The 19735-nt window shown below is 42.9% G+C and overlaps 1 protein-coding gene across 1 annotated transcript; it reads right to left on the bottom strand.

The window, feature by feature from the left end:
* Window positions 1-981: 981 nt before the first annotated feature.
* C1H1orf100 (chromosome 1 C1orf100 homolog) lies at window positions 982-10256 on the bottom strand. The gene is made up of 5 exons (XM_054972170.1): window positions 9853-10256; window positions 7285-7360; window positions 4021-4113; window positions 2575-2756; window positions 982-1097 (listed from the first exon to the last, which is right to left on the bottom strand). The coding sequence occupies exons 2-5, from the start codon at window positions 7350-7352 to the stop codon at window positions 982-984; spliced, it is 459 nt and encodes a 152-aa protein (XP_054828145.1). The 5' UTR covers window positions 7353-7360; window positions 9853-10256.
* Between the last annotated feature and the right edge of the window lie 9479 nt (window positions 10257-19735).

The following is a 19735-nucleotide window of genomic DNA, read 5'->3' as shown; positions in this document are numbered from 1 at the left end:
TTCTTATACTATTTATTATATTGTAATCCTTTCTTTCCTCCAAGGAGCTCAGGGTGGAATATATGATAGAAAAAAAATTACCAAGAGTAGGACATGATAGTAGTTTATTAAATTATGAATGGTAGAAGGGGAAAGGTAGAAGTGGCAGAAGGAGAAAGTGGATGCAGATAACTCTTCTCCCTTTCTGATAATACTATACCTTAGGGACACCCGATGAATTTGATGGGTAATAGATTCAGGACAAACAAAGGAAATATTTCTTTATTCAAGTAATTAAGCTATAGGATTCACGGCCAGTGAACATAGTAATGGTGGCCATGAGCATAGATGACTTTAAAAGGGAGATTAGACAGTTTCAGGGAAGATAAGCTCATCAATGGCTCTTAGCCATGGTGACTGAAAGGAACCTCCATTTCCAGAGGTAGTAAACATCAGTGGAATGCTTTGGCTTCTAGGTCATGTTCATTTGGCTCTCCAGAGCAATTAGTTGGCCACTGCATGAAACAGAATGCTGGACAAATGGATCACTGGTCTGATCCCTCAGGGCTGTTATGTTCTTCCCACCCCACTTCTATTTTATCCTTTTGACAACCCTGTGAGGTAGGTTAGGTTGACAGTGATCACAATATCACTATGAGTGCTTCATGGTATAATAGGGCTCTCAAGACTTTCCAATCCTAGTTATATCCTCTAATTATAATACATAGAACTGGATCCTCTTTCTTGTGTTTTGTTTTTGCAGCTATGGAAGGTCATGTAGTAATTATACACCTAATGCTAATAATTTTACTGTAGCTCCATTTCATCATTTTGATATGTGTCACTAATAGCTTTTTCCGTATCTTGATTCCTCAAATTTCAGAACAGTGCAGTATATATTTACAATTACCACAACACCCATGTAGTGTTAAGTTCTTAGGGCAGAAGCACTCTTGAAAGACTTTTTTGTATTGATGAGGCTGGTTTTTCATATGCAAGAACTTATCCAAGCCCCATAAATGAAGGTTTAACTTTTCCCCTCTTCATGGCAGAAATACTTTTCCAAACTGATAATGATTCAGCATCAGTTCTTGGGAGACTCCTATCCTCAGCGCTGTCTGTAATTAGAAAAAACAGTTCCTGGTCTCTTCTGATCAAATTCAATATTTAATTACATTAAGGAGCAACTACCTGGATTTCACTCTGACACGTAACACCCCATCTGAAAGCTTGTGCAGATTACAGCATTTGAAAAATCATGCCCTGCTATTGAATGCCCCCTCATTCCAGTTCAAAGCAATTTTTCTTCATTCTATTCCTGCTTTAAATGATTCCCCACCACTTCTTTGGTTTCTCTGAGGTGATGACTGCCTTCTGAGCTCCAACCAACTGCTGGAAGGACTTGCTGCACAGCTTGAACTAATAAAATGCCTTTGGTTTTAGCCCGAATCATGTACTGAAACAATATGAAGGATTGTTATAGAACAGGAAAGAAATGTGGATTTAATGGAGTACTCCTCCATTAGATGTAGTCATATGATTGCTAGGAATATACAATGGCTAGAGAAACCAAAGAAATATTCATTGTATATGAATATAATTCAGTATCTTGTTTTCTTCCTACATTTCTTGTTTCAAGGAAAGAATGTGTAAAGGGGGGAATCTTGCAGAGGTGGTTTGAGTAATAGCTGAAATCCAGAGAGTTTAGCCATGCCCCAGGGTTTTGGCAAGCCAAGGAAAAGGTTTAACTTTTCCCCAATGATATATCACCACTGTTGTATTACCAGATGTTTTGACTACTTCCATCAGTTTGGAAAGAGGTGCATTCTGTAGTTTGGAGACCTGCTGTTTGAAAATACAGTTCCAAACTTCCCTTATCCCTGCAGAACCTGTCACACAGATTCTTGGATCTAGGCCAATGTATTTTTAGAGGACAAAAAGCACCACATGCTTCAGAAAAGCTTATCCTTCCAAGAAGAATCAGAAAAAAATATTTTAGTTTGGCAGAACAATCAGCTACTGATTATCAAAGCAGTGATCATGTGATTGTAGACCACTAATCCCTGGACCAATTCTTTTATTTTACATGTCAAGTTTACAGGATTCAAAAAGATTTTCCCATAAACTTCAGTTTCTTGTATACTTTAGAAACAAACACTGGTTGTGAGAAACAATAATGCTTTTTAATGGTTCGTTTAAATTATAGTTTACTTGAAAATAATGGTGCTGTTGGGCAAATTTCATATAACTTGCTCCTATTTGCCTTTTAATGGAAAAAGGTGCTTTTCACTAGCTTATTTCCAAGCTATATTGAGGATGTGCACTCAACAGCCAATATATTAATGTATAAATAATGAGAAGCAAAATGAAGAGGGTTCTTTTTATCTAATGTTTTGCCTGCCTTCTATATTATTCCTTGAAATTACTGCAGGACTTTGCTTCAACTACATTTTATATAATGTATAGAGTTTCTGTGGGTTTTCCTCATTACAATATATGTATCTATAACTGAACGTGTAAATCACTGCAAAAAAATAGCTTTACCAGCAACATATGTGGTGAGTTTATGGTGATAGGCTGGTAGAGCTTACCCACCTGATTCATAAAATGGCCATGTGAATGCTTCTCTGTAAGTGGTTTGTGTGTACCAGTCACAAGGTTTCTTCTTTGTCATTTGGTAATGGAGATACTTCTTCAGAATCAAATTGTCAAAATCATACCAAGGTACAATTTCATGTTTTACTGGAGTTGGCAGTGACTGCAGTTTTGTAAAAGGTCTAGAAAAAAACAAATAGTTTAGTAATCTCTTACTCACATGTGGCCTGGTAAAAACATCTATTCATACAAGTAGCCAAATATCTGAATGTTTATTCTAATAACCTATTCAAATGGAGCATTCAATTATAATCCATCCATAAATTAGTAAGCATTAAGAAAACAGCAGCTTGCAATGAAACTTTCATAATAAACTATTGTTGCTCAGATGGCCTCCATCAGACTTCTGAAATAGTACTGTTATGAGCCCCTTTCAGATTTTGCTTTTAACCCTTTTCTTCTTTCCCCCTCTGGGTAGATTGCTGCCACCAGGAATTATATTCCAAAATAATTTAAATTTTCCCTTTAATTACATGCCCAAGCGCCAGGCTCTTTCATGAGACTATGTGGCCCTGAGATTAGGAATGGGATATGGTAATAACATACTCTAAGTTGAAAAAAACCCAAAATAAACTTTTGTTACAATAAGCGCATCAGTTTCATATTATTTCTTCAGCTTGATGGTTTCAAAGAGTGTTATTTGTTCTTAAAGTTACTATACTTAAGCAAAGTCACTCAGCTCTTCATAAACTTTCTCAGGCTGCACACACAGTTTGTCTGCTTCAGATACCAATTTCTCACTCAAATACAGATTTTCTCTCAGGCGCGCACACAGTTTGCCTGCTTTAGATAGAATGAATGGGTTTCTCTCAGACACAGTGTTCAGATTTCTACACAGGTTATATTTCTCTCAGAAATGTTTAAACACGCTCAGGCTGCACACAGCTTGCCTGCTTTACCCGGACTGAATCTTTACACTCAAGTAACTGAAAACTGTATTCACTCCTCCCCCACTCTCAGAGTCATCAACCAATCATATCACTAACTCATCCCTCTTTTTTACCCCCACTCTTCATTTGTACCACACCAAGCATTTAAAGACACATTTAAAATCATTACAAGTACAAATAAGGCTGTGCACTTTGCAATTATCCAGTGTAAACTACATTGATTTATCCTGCTGTGGAAGTTCACTGTATTATACAATAAATAGCTTTCAATATTAGACGCTGAGGGGGGCAGTGTTCGTTTGTATGAAGAACCTTTTCCAGAAATCTTTAATACACTATGTTTTGGGAGGGTGTTTATCACTCATTGTCTTACAGTGCTATCCTATGCAGTTATAACCTAAGTCTATTCAGAAGACTTGGGGTGTAACTCTGCTTAGAATGGCAATGTCTGCCAGTTAGAACACATAAATGTAAGAAGATGAAAATATTTTCTTACTCCAGTTGTCTTTCAGGAGGATATGCAACATGAACACGAGCCATTTGCCCTGGATAGAAACCACGGACATCCTTTCCTTGATGGTGAATAATTCTAGCAGGAAAATAAAAACATTGTAAGGACCTTGTTTCAAATGTTTGTGTTGATATTGTGTATTTTATGGCACAAATTCCTAGTTTTTCAAGTATAATGCTAAAATATAATTTTAACAAGGAAAACAAGCACAGTGTCCTTCCTCATTTTATCTTCACGACAAACTTAAGAGGTGGAGGTGAAACTCAGACAGAATGAGTGGTGAGCTTCATGGCAGAGTGGCTATTTGGACCCTAGTCTCTGAGACTGACACTTGACCACTGTGTCATGCTGACTGTCATGTAAGCTGAGCATTTAATTGGCTGTTATAGAATTAACACAGATACCTAAGAAAACGAGTTTTTAAAAACAGTCATGATGCCATGATGGTGGGGAGGCGTCATGATGACTCAGAGTGGGGGAGCATCTACAAGACCTGGGTTTAATTCCTGGCACCTCCAGTTAAGAGGTAGTAGGTGATATAACAGATGACTACCCGCAATTCTTGGAGCCTCTATCAGTTGCAGCAGACAATAATGACTCTGATAGACAAGTGGTCTGACTTGGTATAAGGTAGCTGCATGTGTTCAGTTATAATGACAGTACATGGGGGGGGGGGACATGGCAGAGGCAGGGAAATTCTGACAGGAGTGAAAAAACATGACAAAATACCTAGATAAGTTTGTCTAAGCAAATTAGAGAAGTTTTTTTAAAAAAAACCTTTTCAGTAAATGAGTAAGTGGAATACAAGCTATGATAATGTTTGAATTTAATGGCAAAGGCAAAATAATGCCATTGTGCTGGGAATATAGGAGGAAAAAAACAAATAAGGGTGCAAACCTCTCTTTTTAAGGCAACTAAACATCAATCTTTCCTAGACTTTCTCCTTTACTTCCTGAACCACTACAATACAGCTTTGCTCTTACAAGAATTCCATCTAAACAATTGTTTTGCATTAATTAAATTTTTAACTCTTGTGATCATACAAAAATAAACTTTCCATTCCTGAAGAAAGTCTTCTGAAGGTGTCATGCTGCAAAAGAGTTAAAAGTGGCAATGCCCATTCACTTACTTTTGTTTATTTACTTATGTCATTTATATTCTGTCTTTTTCACTGAGACTCAAGGTGGATTACACAGTGTGAGATTAGTACAGTCAATATCAAGAACATTTCCATTAATACCATAGGATAAATAGATACAAGTTCACAAAGAAATAGCATTAGCAGGAATTCAATACAACATAATGGTGAAGTCTATGGTTCCTAATTGATTAGCAGATCTTCTGAGATCTCCTCCCTACAATACAGCCCTCTTATCTGAGTAAAAAAGTCTTTTTGAATAATTTGATTTTGCATTGTTTGCTGAAAGCCAGGAGAATGGGGGCTCTCCTGACCTCCTCCTCCTCAGACCATTCCACAGAGTGGGGCCACCACAGAGAAAGCCCATGTACAGTCTGTGGTTGATTTCACCAAAGTGCAGGGTGACACTTGCAGGATACCCTGTTAGGAAGGGCATTATCTTATGGTGGATTCTATACTGTGGAATTGTCTGCCTGAGGCTGTTAGGAAGGTTCCCACTCTTCTATTGTTTCACAAAAGTTTAATTTTTAATATAATTAAGGAGTTAATTACTCAGGATTTATGGATAAAGATTGGGTTGTTGAACTGTGCACGCACCTCCATTTGTTGTTTGGTTTTATATGTGACTATTGTAAATCTAGGTAAGAGTTGCCTTTGAAAACCCATGTTTGAGATTCTCTCAATGACTCACTTTTCTTGAGACATACACTAAACTTGCAAGTTATTACCTAATTAAATGGGAAAACAAAATAGAAATTAAACAAATTTAGCATTCCCCCTAACATTTCATTATTGTCGGGGGGAAATATCTGCTTTTGAAGAGCCCATTAAGGATTATGAAGAAACTCCTACTTGTCCCCCTTTAGCAACCTATTAGTTTTGTGCTGTTGAACATGGATGAGTGGGAGGGAAGGACTGTGCCAAAACACTCATCTGTGGTGAGGTATGGCTTGTATAAATTAGCATAGTTGTGCTTTATTCCCATTGGCCATGCTACACAAGGCAGCTGCCTTCAGCTTGTAGCTTCATTTTTTTAAGGTGTAGAGGCAAACTGGTATTGGAGATCACAATTTCAGTCATCCCAGAATGTGATAAAAAGCTTCATTGCAGCCTTAAAAATTAGTGTAGGTAATGGCAAACCACCCCATAACAAAAAGTGTGCCAAGAAAACGTGATGCGATGTCCCCCTCATGGGTCAGTAATGACTCGGTGCTTGCACAACAGACTACCTTTACCTGTAGGTACATAAAATGTCAGATTATTTACTTGTCTGATAAACCAAGGTTATAATTTAAGATGCTATTTTGACACTTCTACCATACAACTAGGAAGGCTGCAAGGAACTGCAGCAACAATAATAATTCTCCCCCTCATTGTGTCTGGTCTAACCCTAGGTATGTGTAGAATTGCAAGCCTAGGGATTTTATAAAGACACACTATTACTTTTTTTCCCCTTAGAATTGCAATGATTTTATTAGAAATACAAACAGGTCTATATTGTGAGGTTACTTTTTTTTTTTTAAGATCCAGAGGAGTTCGCCATGTTAGTCTGTAGTTGCCAAATAGTAAAGAGTCCAGTAGCACCTTTAAGACAAACCAACTTTATTGTAGCATAAGCTTTTGAGAGCCACAGCTCTCTTCGTCAGATGCATCCTAATCTGCACGCTAAGACACACTATTACTTACTTACCTTTCTCTTTAGATATTTTGACCATACGTTGCCTTCAAGCTCATGTTCATCCAAATACTATAGAATCTTAACAGCCCTGAACTCCATAACAGTCATTCTAACCCTGAACATCTCTTGGAACTTCTATCAGCATAAATAAAAGTAATTGAGTGTTGACTGTTAGAAATTTCTTCTGATGACATGGCTACAGGACAAATTCATGGTATACAGATTTTAAAGTTCACAAAGCAATGCTCTGAACAGCTGGATTTATATTGATTTATATATGATACATGTAAACAGAACCTTGAGCTTTTAATAGTCAGAATTTACTATACTAACTGGGTGGAGCTTTCCTTGTCATATCTCACGAAATCCTCTGACCATTTTTCTGATTCCTGTAACAGACTCCTGAGGAAGTGGGGGATATTTAATACTTTACCTCACAGGAACATTTGGTGTTGGATCTACAAACTGTCGTAATCTTATTGCTGTAGCAGGTCCTGCCATTGGGACCTCTGGAAAACATTGAAGAAGGTTTTGCATCATATAATAAATTCTGTATTTACTCAAAATGATGGGATTTAGCTCACAAAAGCTTATGTTTCACTAATTGTTTTACTCCTTAAGGTGCCAGAAAAACTCTCTTGTTTAAGGAGAAGAGAATATGTGTTAAGCAGCTTTCAGGGAATACATGGGATGGTAAACCAAAATTCAAAATGAAAATGAAGGGTTTATTTCTCCTGCAATTCCCCTTCTAAAACTGTACTTTCACCAATAGCTCTTTCTGATGGCATTGTCTTTTTGAACAGTGGCCTCCCCCATTCACCTAGAAGTGAAGACCACCAGGAACTACAGAACTAGGCAATTAATTTTATGAATCCAAGAAAGCTTTGTACTAGTTTTGCTCAAACTGTACCTAAATGGCAAGCTTCTGAAATGGGAAATTTCAAAAATTGTTTGTTTGGAAGTCATCCCTTCAAGAGAAGGAATTGTGGCTAGTTTTTTGGGTGAGCTTCAGTAGCTCTTTGTATTCCAGTTTTTGTTCCGTTATGTCTAGTTGCCTTGTTTTAAATACATCTAAGTAGATTAAAATTTCATAGGTTTAGAAATTATATACATTACTGGAACCAATATTATAGGTTTTCACTTGAAAGGATGAATCATAGATGGCTTGTGCAAATGTTGACCCACTAGCATTTGAAAAATATTATAGATTATGCTGCCTGACAATGACGTTAGCAAGTTGTGTTTTGATAACTCCATGGAAACCTCCATGCAGACAAATATTTAAACTTTGTGCTGGGATGAGTCACAGGCTGAGTTGTCAAACATTCTTGATCTCTACCTTAAGAAAATAAAAGCCAGCCTCTTCCTCTAATATCTTTAAATAAGGATCTTCACTATGTTACTGTTTCTGTATTTTAATTTTATTTCTTTAGATCTCTTTACCACATCATTCTCTCTACTGAGGCAGACTAGCCCGAGAGAGAGAGACTGACCTAAGACCACACAGTAAACTTCTAAAGTGAAGTGGGGATTTGAACCTGGTTCTCCTAGGTCCCCGTTTGGCCCTCTATTGCTCCACACTGTACTGGGGATTGCCTTATACTACCAATTGAACAGCAAATTAGAACACACAATTGAGAGGACCTACAATGACTTACAGGGGCGGGGTTCATTTTCCAATCCCCTCTATTTTTTCCCTTCCCTGTAAGTCCCTATAGCCTCTCTTCATTTCTTCCTTTTCTTGTTCTCACCCACCAGCCAACTTACCTTTGTCTGTCCCTCATCTTCAGCTTTCCCTCCTTCCATCCATCCTGGCAGCCCCTCCCTGGGAAAACTCTGTGTGATTCCGCTGGCCAGGCCCAGTTGTTAAACCGTGCTTCTTTATAAATACATTATACAGAATTGTGCACGTTTTGCTGACAATAAGAGATTTCATAGAATCATAGGGTTGGAAGGTACCTCCAGAGTCATCTAGTCCACCCCCTGCACAATGCAGGAAATTCCCAACTAACCCACCCCCCAACTGCCCCAGTAACCCCTGCTCCATGCCCAGAAGATGGCAAAACACTTTCAGGATCCCTAGCCAAACTGGCCTGTGGAAAATTGCTATCTGACCCCAAGGTGGCGATTGGTATGACCCTGGGCATGTAAGAAGGCTACGAGAACTAAGCACTGATATAACCCATTCTGCCCTCCCCCTCATGATCTGTCCAGGTTCACAGAATCAGCATTACTGTCAAATGGCCATCTAGCCTCTGCTTAAAAACTTCCAAAGAGGGAGAGCCCACCACCTCCCAAGGAAGCCTGTTCCACTGAGGGGCCGCTCTAACTGTCATGATGTTCTTCCTAATGTTTAGCTGAAAACTCTTTTGATTTAATTTCAGCCCATTGGTTGAAATTAAATCAAAATCAACTCCAACCTGGGGCAGCGGAAAACAACTCTGCGCCATCCTCTATATGACAGCCCTTCAAGTACTTGAAGATGGATATCATATCACCTCTCAGTCGTCTCCTCTCCAGGCTAAACATTCTGAGCCCCTTCAACCTTTCCTTATAGCACTTGGTCTCCACACCCCTCACCATCTTCATTGCCCTCCTCTGGACACGTTCCAGCTTGTCTATATCCTTCTGAAATTGTGGTGCCCCAAACTGAGCACAATACTCTAGGTGAGGTCTAACCAGAGCAGAGCAAAGCAATACCATCACTTCTTGTGATCTGGACACTGTTTCTGTTTATACAGCCCAAAACTGCATTTGCTTTTGTAGCTATCATATTGCACTGCTGACTCATGTTCAGTGTATGGTTTACTAAGGCCCCTAGATCCTTTTTGCACATACTACTGCCAAGACAAGTGTAACCCCCAGAGTCCCAAGGACCAGGTTCAATATGTTTACCAATTCAAATATAAATGCAATTTATTTAAACACAACTATGAAAACATTCCCAAAGTTATTAATACTGGATCAGTAACCAGTGACCCCAGAGTACAGTCCTACTCACAATCCCCTGGTAAAGTGTGCAGACAGTTCTGTAGATTTGGCCAGAGTCTTTGCCTGGAACAGCATCCCAAATATCTAGCAGGCCTTGCCACAGCAGTACTCTTCTTGTGAAGATGCTGTCTGAATCCTGAGGCTTGCTTGTTGCCCTAGGGGCAGTCCCCCTTTTCTCCTAGCAAGATGAAGTGGGGCAGCTCTGTGCTAGGGTGCTGGTCTCAAGCAGTCAATGAGTTCAGCTGCCAGCAATTCCTGCTCTTCCTTCTTCAGCTCTTTCCAGCTACTGCAGTTCTTCCAGGGAGAAGAGTTCAGCTCTTCCAGCCAGTAGTTTCAGCTCTGTGATGATCTTAGCTCCAAAGCTAGCCTAAGCTTTGGAAGCTTTGCCTTCCAAGCAGCAGCAGCAGCAGCAGCTCTTCCCCCCTTTAGTATTTCCAGCTAGCCTAGTCCTGTATAACACCACTCCTCTTAGTCATGGTGACCTCTTTTTTATATACATGCACAATGGGCCTTTGCTAAACATGCAAATTAAACAACCCTAGGTGCAGCTCAGTTATCTGTTAGTCTGGTCTATGTATCTGCAGTCTATTACTCAGGCCTAGGTCCTAGGCCCCAAACCCTTTTTCCAGTACAGGCTTACACAAGTCTCCCACATCCTATAATTATGCATTTGATTTTTCCTTCCTAAATGCAGAATCTTGCATTTATCTCTGTTGAAATTCATTTTATTTGTTTTAGCCCAGTTTTCCAGCTTGTCAAAATCATCCTGTATCCTTACTCTGTCTTCTATCATATTTGCTACCCCTCCAAATTTAGTATTATCTGCATCCAAATCATTTATAAAAATGTTGAACAGAACAGGTCCCAGGACTGATCCCTGAGGAACTCCACTTGTCACTCTTCTCCAAGACTAGGACTCTCTGGGTGCAATCTGTCAACCAGTTACAGATCTACCTAATAGTAATAGGATCCAAACCCACATTTTCCAACTTGTCAACAAAGATATTATACGGAACCTTATCAAAAGCCTTACTGAAATTGGGATAAGATATGTCTACAGCATTCCCCTGATCCAGCAATGTAGTCACTTTCTCAAAAAAAAGAGATAAGACTAGTCTGACATGACTTGTTCTTGAGAAACTCATGCTGGCTCCTAGTAATCACAGCCATCCTTTCTATATGTTCAAGGACTGATTGACTGATGATTTGTTCTAAGACTTTTCCAGGTTTAGATGTCAAGCTGATGGGTTGGTAGTTACCTGGATCCTCCTTTATCCCCTTCTTGAAGATGGGGACAACATTTGTCCGCTTCCAATCTTCTGGCACCTCACCTGATCTCCAAGAATTCTCAACAATAATGGACAGAGGCTCATAAATTACATCTGTGAGTTCTTTTAGTATCCTTGGGTGCAATTCATCTGGCCCTGAGGACTTAGTTCCATTTAAAGAAACTAGGTGTTTACATACTACCTCTACGCTGATCCTAGATTTATAAGGATGTAGGAAACAAAACGCACACATTGGCTTTCTGGTGGCAGTCTAGTTCTGCCAGAATAATACATTAGATGCAGCTATAACATTTCTCTGTAATGTAAAATCTTGGAAAAAGCAGGTTGCCACATAAATTGAGTGAGCAAGGGAGGCATCATTAAGCTTTGGGGTCAACTTGGCTCATGCAGAATCTAGCTTCTTCAACTTGGGTCACAAGAAAGGATTTGTTTTTATGAAGGCTGGAATAAATAAAAGTAAGGTAATGCCTCTGAAGTAGTTCAGAGAACAATTGCTCATTATATATGTATGTGCTGTTAAGTTGCAACCAAACTATGGTGCCCCAGCAAGGTGCTTTCAAGGCAAGTGAGAAGTAGAGGCGGTTTTCCATTGCCTTCCTCTGCAGAGTCTTCCTTGGTGGTCCCCATCCAGGTATAGGCACTGCTTAGCTTCCAAATCTGATATGATCAGGCTATACCATGCCATCTTCCCTCTCTAGTAGCTCATCAGTACAACACATAATTTCATTGCAGAAGATCTGTTGTTCCATCCCTGAGATCCCCAGTTAAAGGATTTCAGGTAACAGGTGATAGGGAAGGTTTTCCTTTTCCTGAGAACCTGGAGAGTCTCTAGACGTCACAGCAGACAATACCATTAAATGGGTCAAAGATCTGACCTAGTATAAAGCAGATTCAACATTTCTCTTGCCACTGAATACATAGAGAATGTCCACACATAGAGAATTAATGGAAGGAATTCCAGATCAGAAGGAACTATTTTCAGAAGCAATTTCTCATTGTTTCCTCATTCAGATGGATTGTATATAAAAACAGATTCTCTTACCTGCTCTGTGGTATACATGTACAGATTTGAAAACGAACGTTATTCTTGTTTGATAGAACAAGTTAAAAGCAGACACCGCTGAAGCTAAACAAACACATCCTTGCGAAACTTCCTCCTTTATTAAACAAAATGGCATTTTTGCCTGCATGATATGAAGCCGTACATGGCATTGTGATGCATGTGGTTTTGTGATGCAGCATTTTTGACAGCTGTCTAGGTAAGATCAGTTGATGGCTAGAAACAATTCAGGGGTATACTCACAGCTGTAATTTATCCTTTCCATGAGCTTTTTCTCCTTTTGGCAATGGCCATATCGCAGTATAGTACAAAGATTTATATAAATGTATATGAGCAAGATTCGGGTCCAGGAGCACCTTAAAGACCAACTAGATTTCCAGGTTATTAGCTTTTGAGAGTGAGAGTTCACTTTGCCAGATATGTATGTGTATATGACACTGATGGGGGATTAGACAAATTCATGATGATTAATCTGTCAGTAGCTGTTAAGCATGATGGTCAAATTGGGCCTCCATAGCTTCTGAATACCAGTTGCTGGGGGACCAGCAATGATAACTCTTGCCTTCAGCCCCACTTTTGGGGCTTCGCAAAGCATTGTCTAGCTTGTTGGAGAAACAAGTTCAGCAGGGTTCTTACATTCATAACAGTAACATTGGTCAGCTCATATTCCTAAACTCAGTGGTGTTTCTGTCTCTAACAATGGGTATGCATATCCTGTGTGTGGGTACCATTGGGTATGCGTACAGTCCCAGCCTGGACTGTAAACCCATTGCCATGGGAAAAAATGAAGTTGAATTGTAGGTGATACTGGAGGACATTTATGCAAACTTATTTCCTTGTATCTGTATGAAATGTCCCTGTTTTAAGCATGAGACAGAAAAGACTTCATGATGATCTAAGGAATCGTGTTCAATTATCTCTGAAAATGAACCGGAGTCTATATTCAGAAGAAATTTGTTTTATGCATGGGGTGGGGGTGGGGGTGGATATTGTCTACTAATTAGACAGCAATTGATTCAAACAGCAATGAACAACATTTATTTTAGTTGTGGATTTTCTGGGCTGTATCGCCGTGGTCTTGGCATTGTAGTTCCTGACATTTCACCAGCAGCTGTGACTGGCATCTTCAGAGGTGTAGCACTGAAAGACAGAGATCTCTTAGTGTCACACTGTGGAGAAGATGTTAGCAGGTAATTTATATCTAGTCAGGAAGGTGGGTTTGGGTTGCGTCATCCTGTAAGAGTTCCTGTCTTTCGGTGCTACATCTCTGAAGATGCCAGTCACAGCTGCTGGCGAAACGTCAGGAACTACAATGCCAAGACCATGGCGATACAGCCCAGAAAATCCACAACAACCATTGTTCTCAGGCCGTGAAAGCCTTCGACAATATAACATTTATTTCACTTTCTATGGATTCCTAAAATATGTCACACTAGAGCCTGATAAGTGAAGAACCTTTTTCAACAAATATCCTATAGATCTTTCTAAGATTTTTTCTTGTGAAATACTGCATTTGTTTTACTGCATTTTAAAAAAAAACTTTATTATTTGGGAAATGGCTGATCTTTCTTATCATAGTAAGCACAGGGCTGCCAGTTTTCAGGTGGGGCCTAGAATTCTCCTTAAATTACAACTAATCTGCAGAGTAGAGAGATCAGTTCCCCTTGAGGAAATGGCAGAATTGGAGAGTGGACTCTGTGGCATCAGCCCTGAGTGCCCGCCCCAGAAATTTTCCAAGATGGCATTAGCAACCCCAAGCAACACTGAGAAAAACAAATTTCAGTGAACTATGCATAATTTGATGGATTTCTTGGACACTGCCAGTGACTGTAGTATAAAGTTTTAAAAAATTAGGAAGCAAGCACTTGTCAAAAATCTCCCATTTTAGTATGGCATGTTTTACATCACCATGCCATTTGTTTATTGAGCATTAGCTCACAAAAAGAAGTTAATGACTTACCGGCAAGCTGGGTTGGCGCCGGGTGCAAGGAGGAGTGGAGGCGGGACCAGGGGAAGTAGGAGGAGCATCCATCCTGCGTTGGCCCAGCCGCATGGTCAGCGCCATTATACCTGAGCATCTGCAGGAGCAGCTTGTCAGCCACTCACAGGTGAGGGCAGATGCTCAGTTTGCGCTGGTCTCCCCCTCCCTGGGCCCCTGCGGGGGGAGGATAGGGAGCATGCCTGCCCCCCTAGCCCCTAAAAAAAAAGACAAAAGCACTGAGCAACCTAGGGGTTGGGGGGGCTTGCGGCATGGGGGGATACCGGGGATGCGACGGCCCCCCGTGGCCCCCCACACCAGGCCCCGGCACCCTCCAGGGTTGCCCCGGGGGGCCGGCGTGGTCGGGGCGGCGCCAGGCCTGGCTGGGCCCTTGGCCGCTCGGCGGGCCTGCCGCGGCCCTGGTGCTCTCCGGGCTACCCAGGATGGTGCCAGCCGGGATGGCTCGTCTGCGGCCTGGCTGGCTGGGTGCCCGGGCAGTGTGGCTGGTGGCTGGCACCACAGCCGCCGGGCTCGGGGCCTTCTGCGGTGGCGGCGCAGGCCGGCGCTGCCCGGACCACTGCCGGGGCAGGTGCTCGACACAATATGCCACCACTGGGGTCCTTCTGGGCCTCCCGGGGGAGTAGTGCGTTTGCGGGCAGGCCCGGGAACCTCCTTCGCTGCAGCGCTGGCAAAGTAACCCCAAGCAACACTGAGAAAACCATTAAGTGAATTATGCATAATTTGATGGATTTCTTGGACACTGCCAGTGACTGTAGTATAAAGTTTTAAAAAATCAGGAAGCAAGCACTTGTCAAAAATCTCCCATTTTAGTATGGCATGCTTACATCACCGTGCCATTTGTTTATTGAGCATTAGCTCACAAGACACATTGACTTCAGTGATATCATTCATGATTTCACAGTGCTACAAAGCTACAAAGTGGTGTGGGCTGTATTTTGACATAACAAAGAAACTAGCTGGTTTATGATGAAGACTAGCCTGGCCCTGGACTATTCTCAGGCTCACACTCCCTCTTCCTCCTCCTCTCTTTCTGTGTGGAGCTGAGAGAATAGAATTCCTAGTTTAAGGAGCCTTTATTTTAACCACAAATTGTTGTAGTATCTGCATTAGTGTTACCAGAACTGCTATTTTAATGGGGGAATTAACTTGCAGTCTGGATTTTAATTAGTGCGGATCTCAACCAGCTATACCAGAGTCCCTCTTTCAGATCACTCGTGCAATAAAGAGGCGAGACTAATAAAGATAAAACGTGTTTTACTAATAGTGTTAAGTATGCCTAAAATAACACACACAAACAAGGTACATACAAGGAACTAGGAAATAAAGAGTTGGGGAAATAGAGCCAGTTGCATTAGCAGGAGAGCCCACTTGAGATCAACAGAACTGGGTATACTCACCTGGTCACGGCGTGGAAGAAAGATGTAGCAGCAAAGTGTGGTGGTATCTAATGCCTGCACTAGACCCGTAGAGAGAGAGACAGCGGAGGTTCAGGATAGAAATGGCACGTGCACCTCATGGCCGGGGAGGCCGGCTTAAATACCCCAAAACGTACCCTGGGGCAGGTGCCTTTCCCTGTGGTTCTCAAAAGGGGAACAAAGGCTTGATGACTCTACAACTACCCTAGATGGGCCACTTTAGTGTCTGATTGTAAGATTGTGACACCTCGGGAAGAGGGGACAAAGGAAGGGGAGTGCCGGGTGGGTTGATTGGATTGGCCAGGAAGCCGGCATTGTCTTGACAGCATCAGTTCTGGAATGCGGTGTCTGCATTGAGATGAGTCCATTAGCTGTTCTGGACAGGCAGCACTTAGCTTCCATTCCGGGGCGGCTTCCGAGATATGCAGAGCGGGGCGAGGTCAGCTGCTGTGGACATGACCAGCTCGCTTTTACGAAATGCAATACTAGTGAAATAACTTAATAACTACATAAATAGGTGTTCATATACAAAAAGTGAGTCCATACATTATATACAGAATACAATCAATCAACAAGTCACTGTCCGAAATATAGGAGTAAAGTGCAATGTTCCAGCAAGGTGGAAAAGCGCTGCTTGGTGGAGAGCCAACCGGGTGTCTTCTCATGGAGGTTCACAGTCCCAAAGTAAATACGTTATGGTGCCCCCAATGTAAATACGTTATGGTGCCACCCAAAGTAAATACGTTATGGTGCCCCCAAAGTAAATACGTTATGGTGCCTCCAAAGTAAATACGTTATGGTGCCACCCAAAGTAAATACGTTATGGTGCCTCCAAAGTAAATACGTTATGGTGCCGCCAAAGTAAATACGTTATGGTGCCTCCAAAGTAAATACGTTATGGTGCCGACGGGGTATGGCAAGCAATATTTCTGTTTAACCCGTTTCGTGAGGCAAACTCACTTCATCATCGGGCATGAAGCAATTAGGACTGACTATGAAATCCACAACGGTTCTATGCTCTGCTCTCCCACTACTCCAAAGTTGGTCTGCGGACTATGTTGACGGGGTATGGCAAGCAATATTTCTGTTTAACCCGTTTCGTGAGGCAAACTCACTTCATCATCGGGCATGAAGCAATTAGGACTGACTATGAAATCCACAACGGTTCTATGCTCTGCTCTCCCACTACTCCAAAGTTGGTCTGCGGACTATGTTGACGGGGTATGGCAAGCAATATTTCTGTTTAACCCGTTTCGTGAGGCAAACTCACTTCATCATCGGGCATGAAGCAATTAGGACTGACTATGAAATCCACAACGGTTCTATACTCTGCTCTCCCACTGCTCCAAAGTTGGTCTGCCGACTTTGGGACTGTGAACCTCCATGAGAAGACACCCAGTTGGCTCTCCACCAAGCAGCGCTTTTCCACCTTGCTGGAACATTGCACTTTACTCCTATATTTCGGACAGTGACTTGTTGATTGTATTTATTGCATTCTGTATATAATGTATGGACTCACTTTTTGTATATGAACACCTATTTATGTAGTTATTAAGTTATTTCACTAGTATTGCATTTTTGCACAGCACTTTTGTATTTTCATAATTAAAATTAAATCATAATTCTGGTGGTTTTTGTAGTTTTGACCTTTTGGTCCACCAGACTTGCCCCTTTTTTTGTGGTCGCTTTTACGAAATGGCAGCCTCAAAGTAAACTGCCCAGGCTGGCTCCTTACTGCTTGGGAACATGGCTTCTTCCTTGGCACGGCTCGGGCTTGCTAGCAGGCTGCCCAGTGGTGAGGGCAGACTCAGTGACCGGTCTGCAAGGGGTTCTCAGTGGGGCTGACCAGGGGGTGTCTGGCCAGGCTTGTGGAGACTCCCTCTGGCTGGCACTGTGCTGCTGGCAGCGTGGCTCTGGGCCCAGGTGAGATAGGTGCCCAAGGAGGCAGGAGGCAGACATGGATGGCATAGTCCATTGCAGCAGGAAATAGGCACGGGCAATGCTGCCCCAAAACAGAGTCTTTAGTAGATCTTTAAACAGCAACACAGGAAACTGACACAGTTCATGGCAGGCCTCATAACAGGAGGAGGAGGGGGGTCCTTGGCAACATTAGGGCAAGTTATCAAATTGTGGCTTGTTTCTTGAATACATACTGAAATTCTGAGCTAGGACTAAACTTTAGTTTAGAATCCTAGTTTGCAATAAGAAATAAACCACAATTTATAAAGAGCCTATTTGGATATTGCAACAGTGTCATTTAATTCCATTACTTACACCAGTGTAGTGGATAGAGTGTTGGACTAGGATCTAGGAGACTCAGCTTTAAATCCCTGCTCAGCCATGGAAGCTTCCTAAATGACCAACAGTGCAATCCTAAGAAGAGTTACTCCAGTCTAAGCCCATTGAAATCTTTTTAGGATTGCATTGTTAGGGCCAGTCACGCACACGCAACATAACCTACCTCACAGGATTGTTGAGAAGACAAAATGGAGGAGACTTGAACAATGCAGACCACTTTGTGTCCCCATTGGAAAGAAAGGTTGGGTATAAATGAAATAAATAAATAAATTTAAGGAAGTCTTCAGACTCCATTTCGTGAATGAAGAGAGGAGTAAAGAAGAAAGATAAGAGTCACGCTTGTTCTCTTAATGAATAAATCAGTTTGCTTGTGATGTCTGAATATTGCATGGTTTATTTATATAGCTTCAAAAAAAATTCATTCACTGTCCGTCTTCTGTGCAGCCCTACATGGGACTGCGCCTGCGCAGGCCTGCCGACCGGATTTTTCTTTACTAGCAAACGTCCACTAGGGGGCGCACGTCCGATCCAATGCGCATGCGCGGCCGTTTCCTGCCCGAGCGACATTGGGCGACGTCGCCCCCTTTCCCCTCAGTTTCTTCTTTGCCGCCGACCGGTAAAGATCTAGCTGTCCGCCTGTGAGGAAACTTTTCCTGTGAGGATCCTGTGAAGATTGAAGATGTCTGAGAAGTCGCTGTTCAAGCGCTGCTCCAACTGCTCCACTAAGATGACGAGGACGGACGGTCACTCTGTTTGCCTCGAGTGTCTGGGCGAGGGGCACATCGTCGGGAAGTGTGAGCACTGCCAACGGTTCACCCCGAAGGCCAGGGCTGAGAGGGCGAATAGGCTGAACGCCTTGCTGTGGAGACGGGCGATGCGGGTTTCGGGGGCTCCCGTTACCCCGGAGGGGCCGCCACCGGCTGGTGGGACGGGTGACACCCCCCCTGAGATGGGATCTCAAAAGGCCGCGTCCGCTTCGCGTTCCCGCTCCCCGGATCGCCGCCAAGCCCGGCAGTTAACCCCGGATCCGAAGGGGGCTGCGAGTTCCGCGTCGGGTCGCAAGCCCTTGGCGCCAACGTCGGATCCGACTCGGAAACGTCACCGTTCCAGGTCCCCGTCGAGGTCGGAACCGACCTTCACGCCGGCTCTGAAGGTGCCGAGAACGTCATCGGAACCGAACATCCCGGCTGGGTCGGTTCCCAAGCCGTCGGATCCGCCATCGGCTCCGACTCCATCGGTTCCGAAGCCTGCTGAGTCGGCGCGCACCGGCCTCGCTCCAAAGACGGGCGCTCGGTCGGATCCGAAGACGTCGGATTCGATTGGCAGGGACCGAAGCTCGGATCCGGTTTCGGCCGACAAGGGCGGCAAGAAGTCCAAGAAGAAGTCGAAGCACAGTCAATCGGCTTCGGTCCAAACAGATGAGGTCCTCTGGGAGAGGCCTTTGACTCCGTCGCCGCACCTGTCGCCTCCGCTGCACCACTCGTCTGATGATGATGGTGACCTGCCCGACGCGCCACCTCCGGCCCAGCAGTGGCATGTGGGTGATTATGCGGACCATGAGGACCGGCGTTACCACCTCCCGCGGGCTGCATTTGATAGAGAGGGTTCCCTGTATGCCAGTTCTCCATCATTTGGCAGGGAGTATTGGGGTGACACTCGAAGTGAGTTCTCCCACTATGGTTCTCCCAGGCACGGTTCACCTTACCATCCTGCTAAACCCTACCAGGGCCCGAGTCCCAGTCCTCCATCTGACCCGTCTCCGGATGACATCATCATTGAGACCGGTCGTGTGTCGCCGTCTGAGGACTACCGACTCTACTCTGAACAGATGG

Source organism: Eublepharis macularius, chromosome 1 (genome assembly GCF_028583425.1).
Source record: "Eublepharis macularius isolate TG4126 chromosome 1, MPM_Emac_v1.0, whole genome shotgun sequence".
Taxonomy (NCBI): Eukaryota; Metazoa; Chordata; class Lepidosauria; order Squamata; family Eublepharidae; genus Eublepharis; species Eublepharis macularius.
The sequence above is the reverse complement of the archived record's forward strand: the minus strand, read 5'-3'. Positions and strand labels throughout refer to the sequence as shown.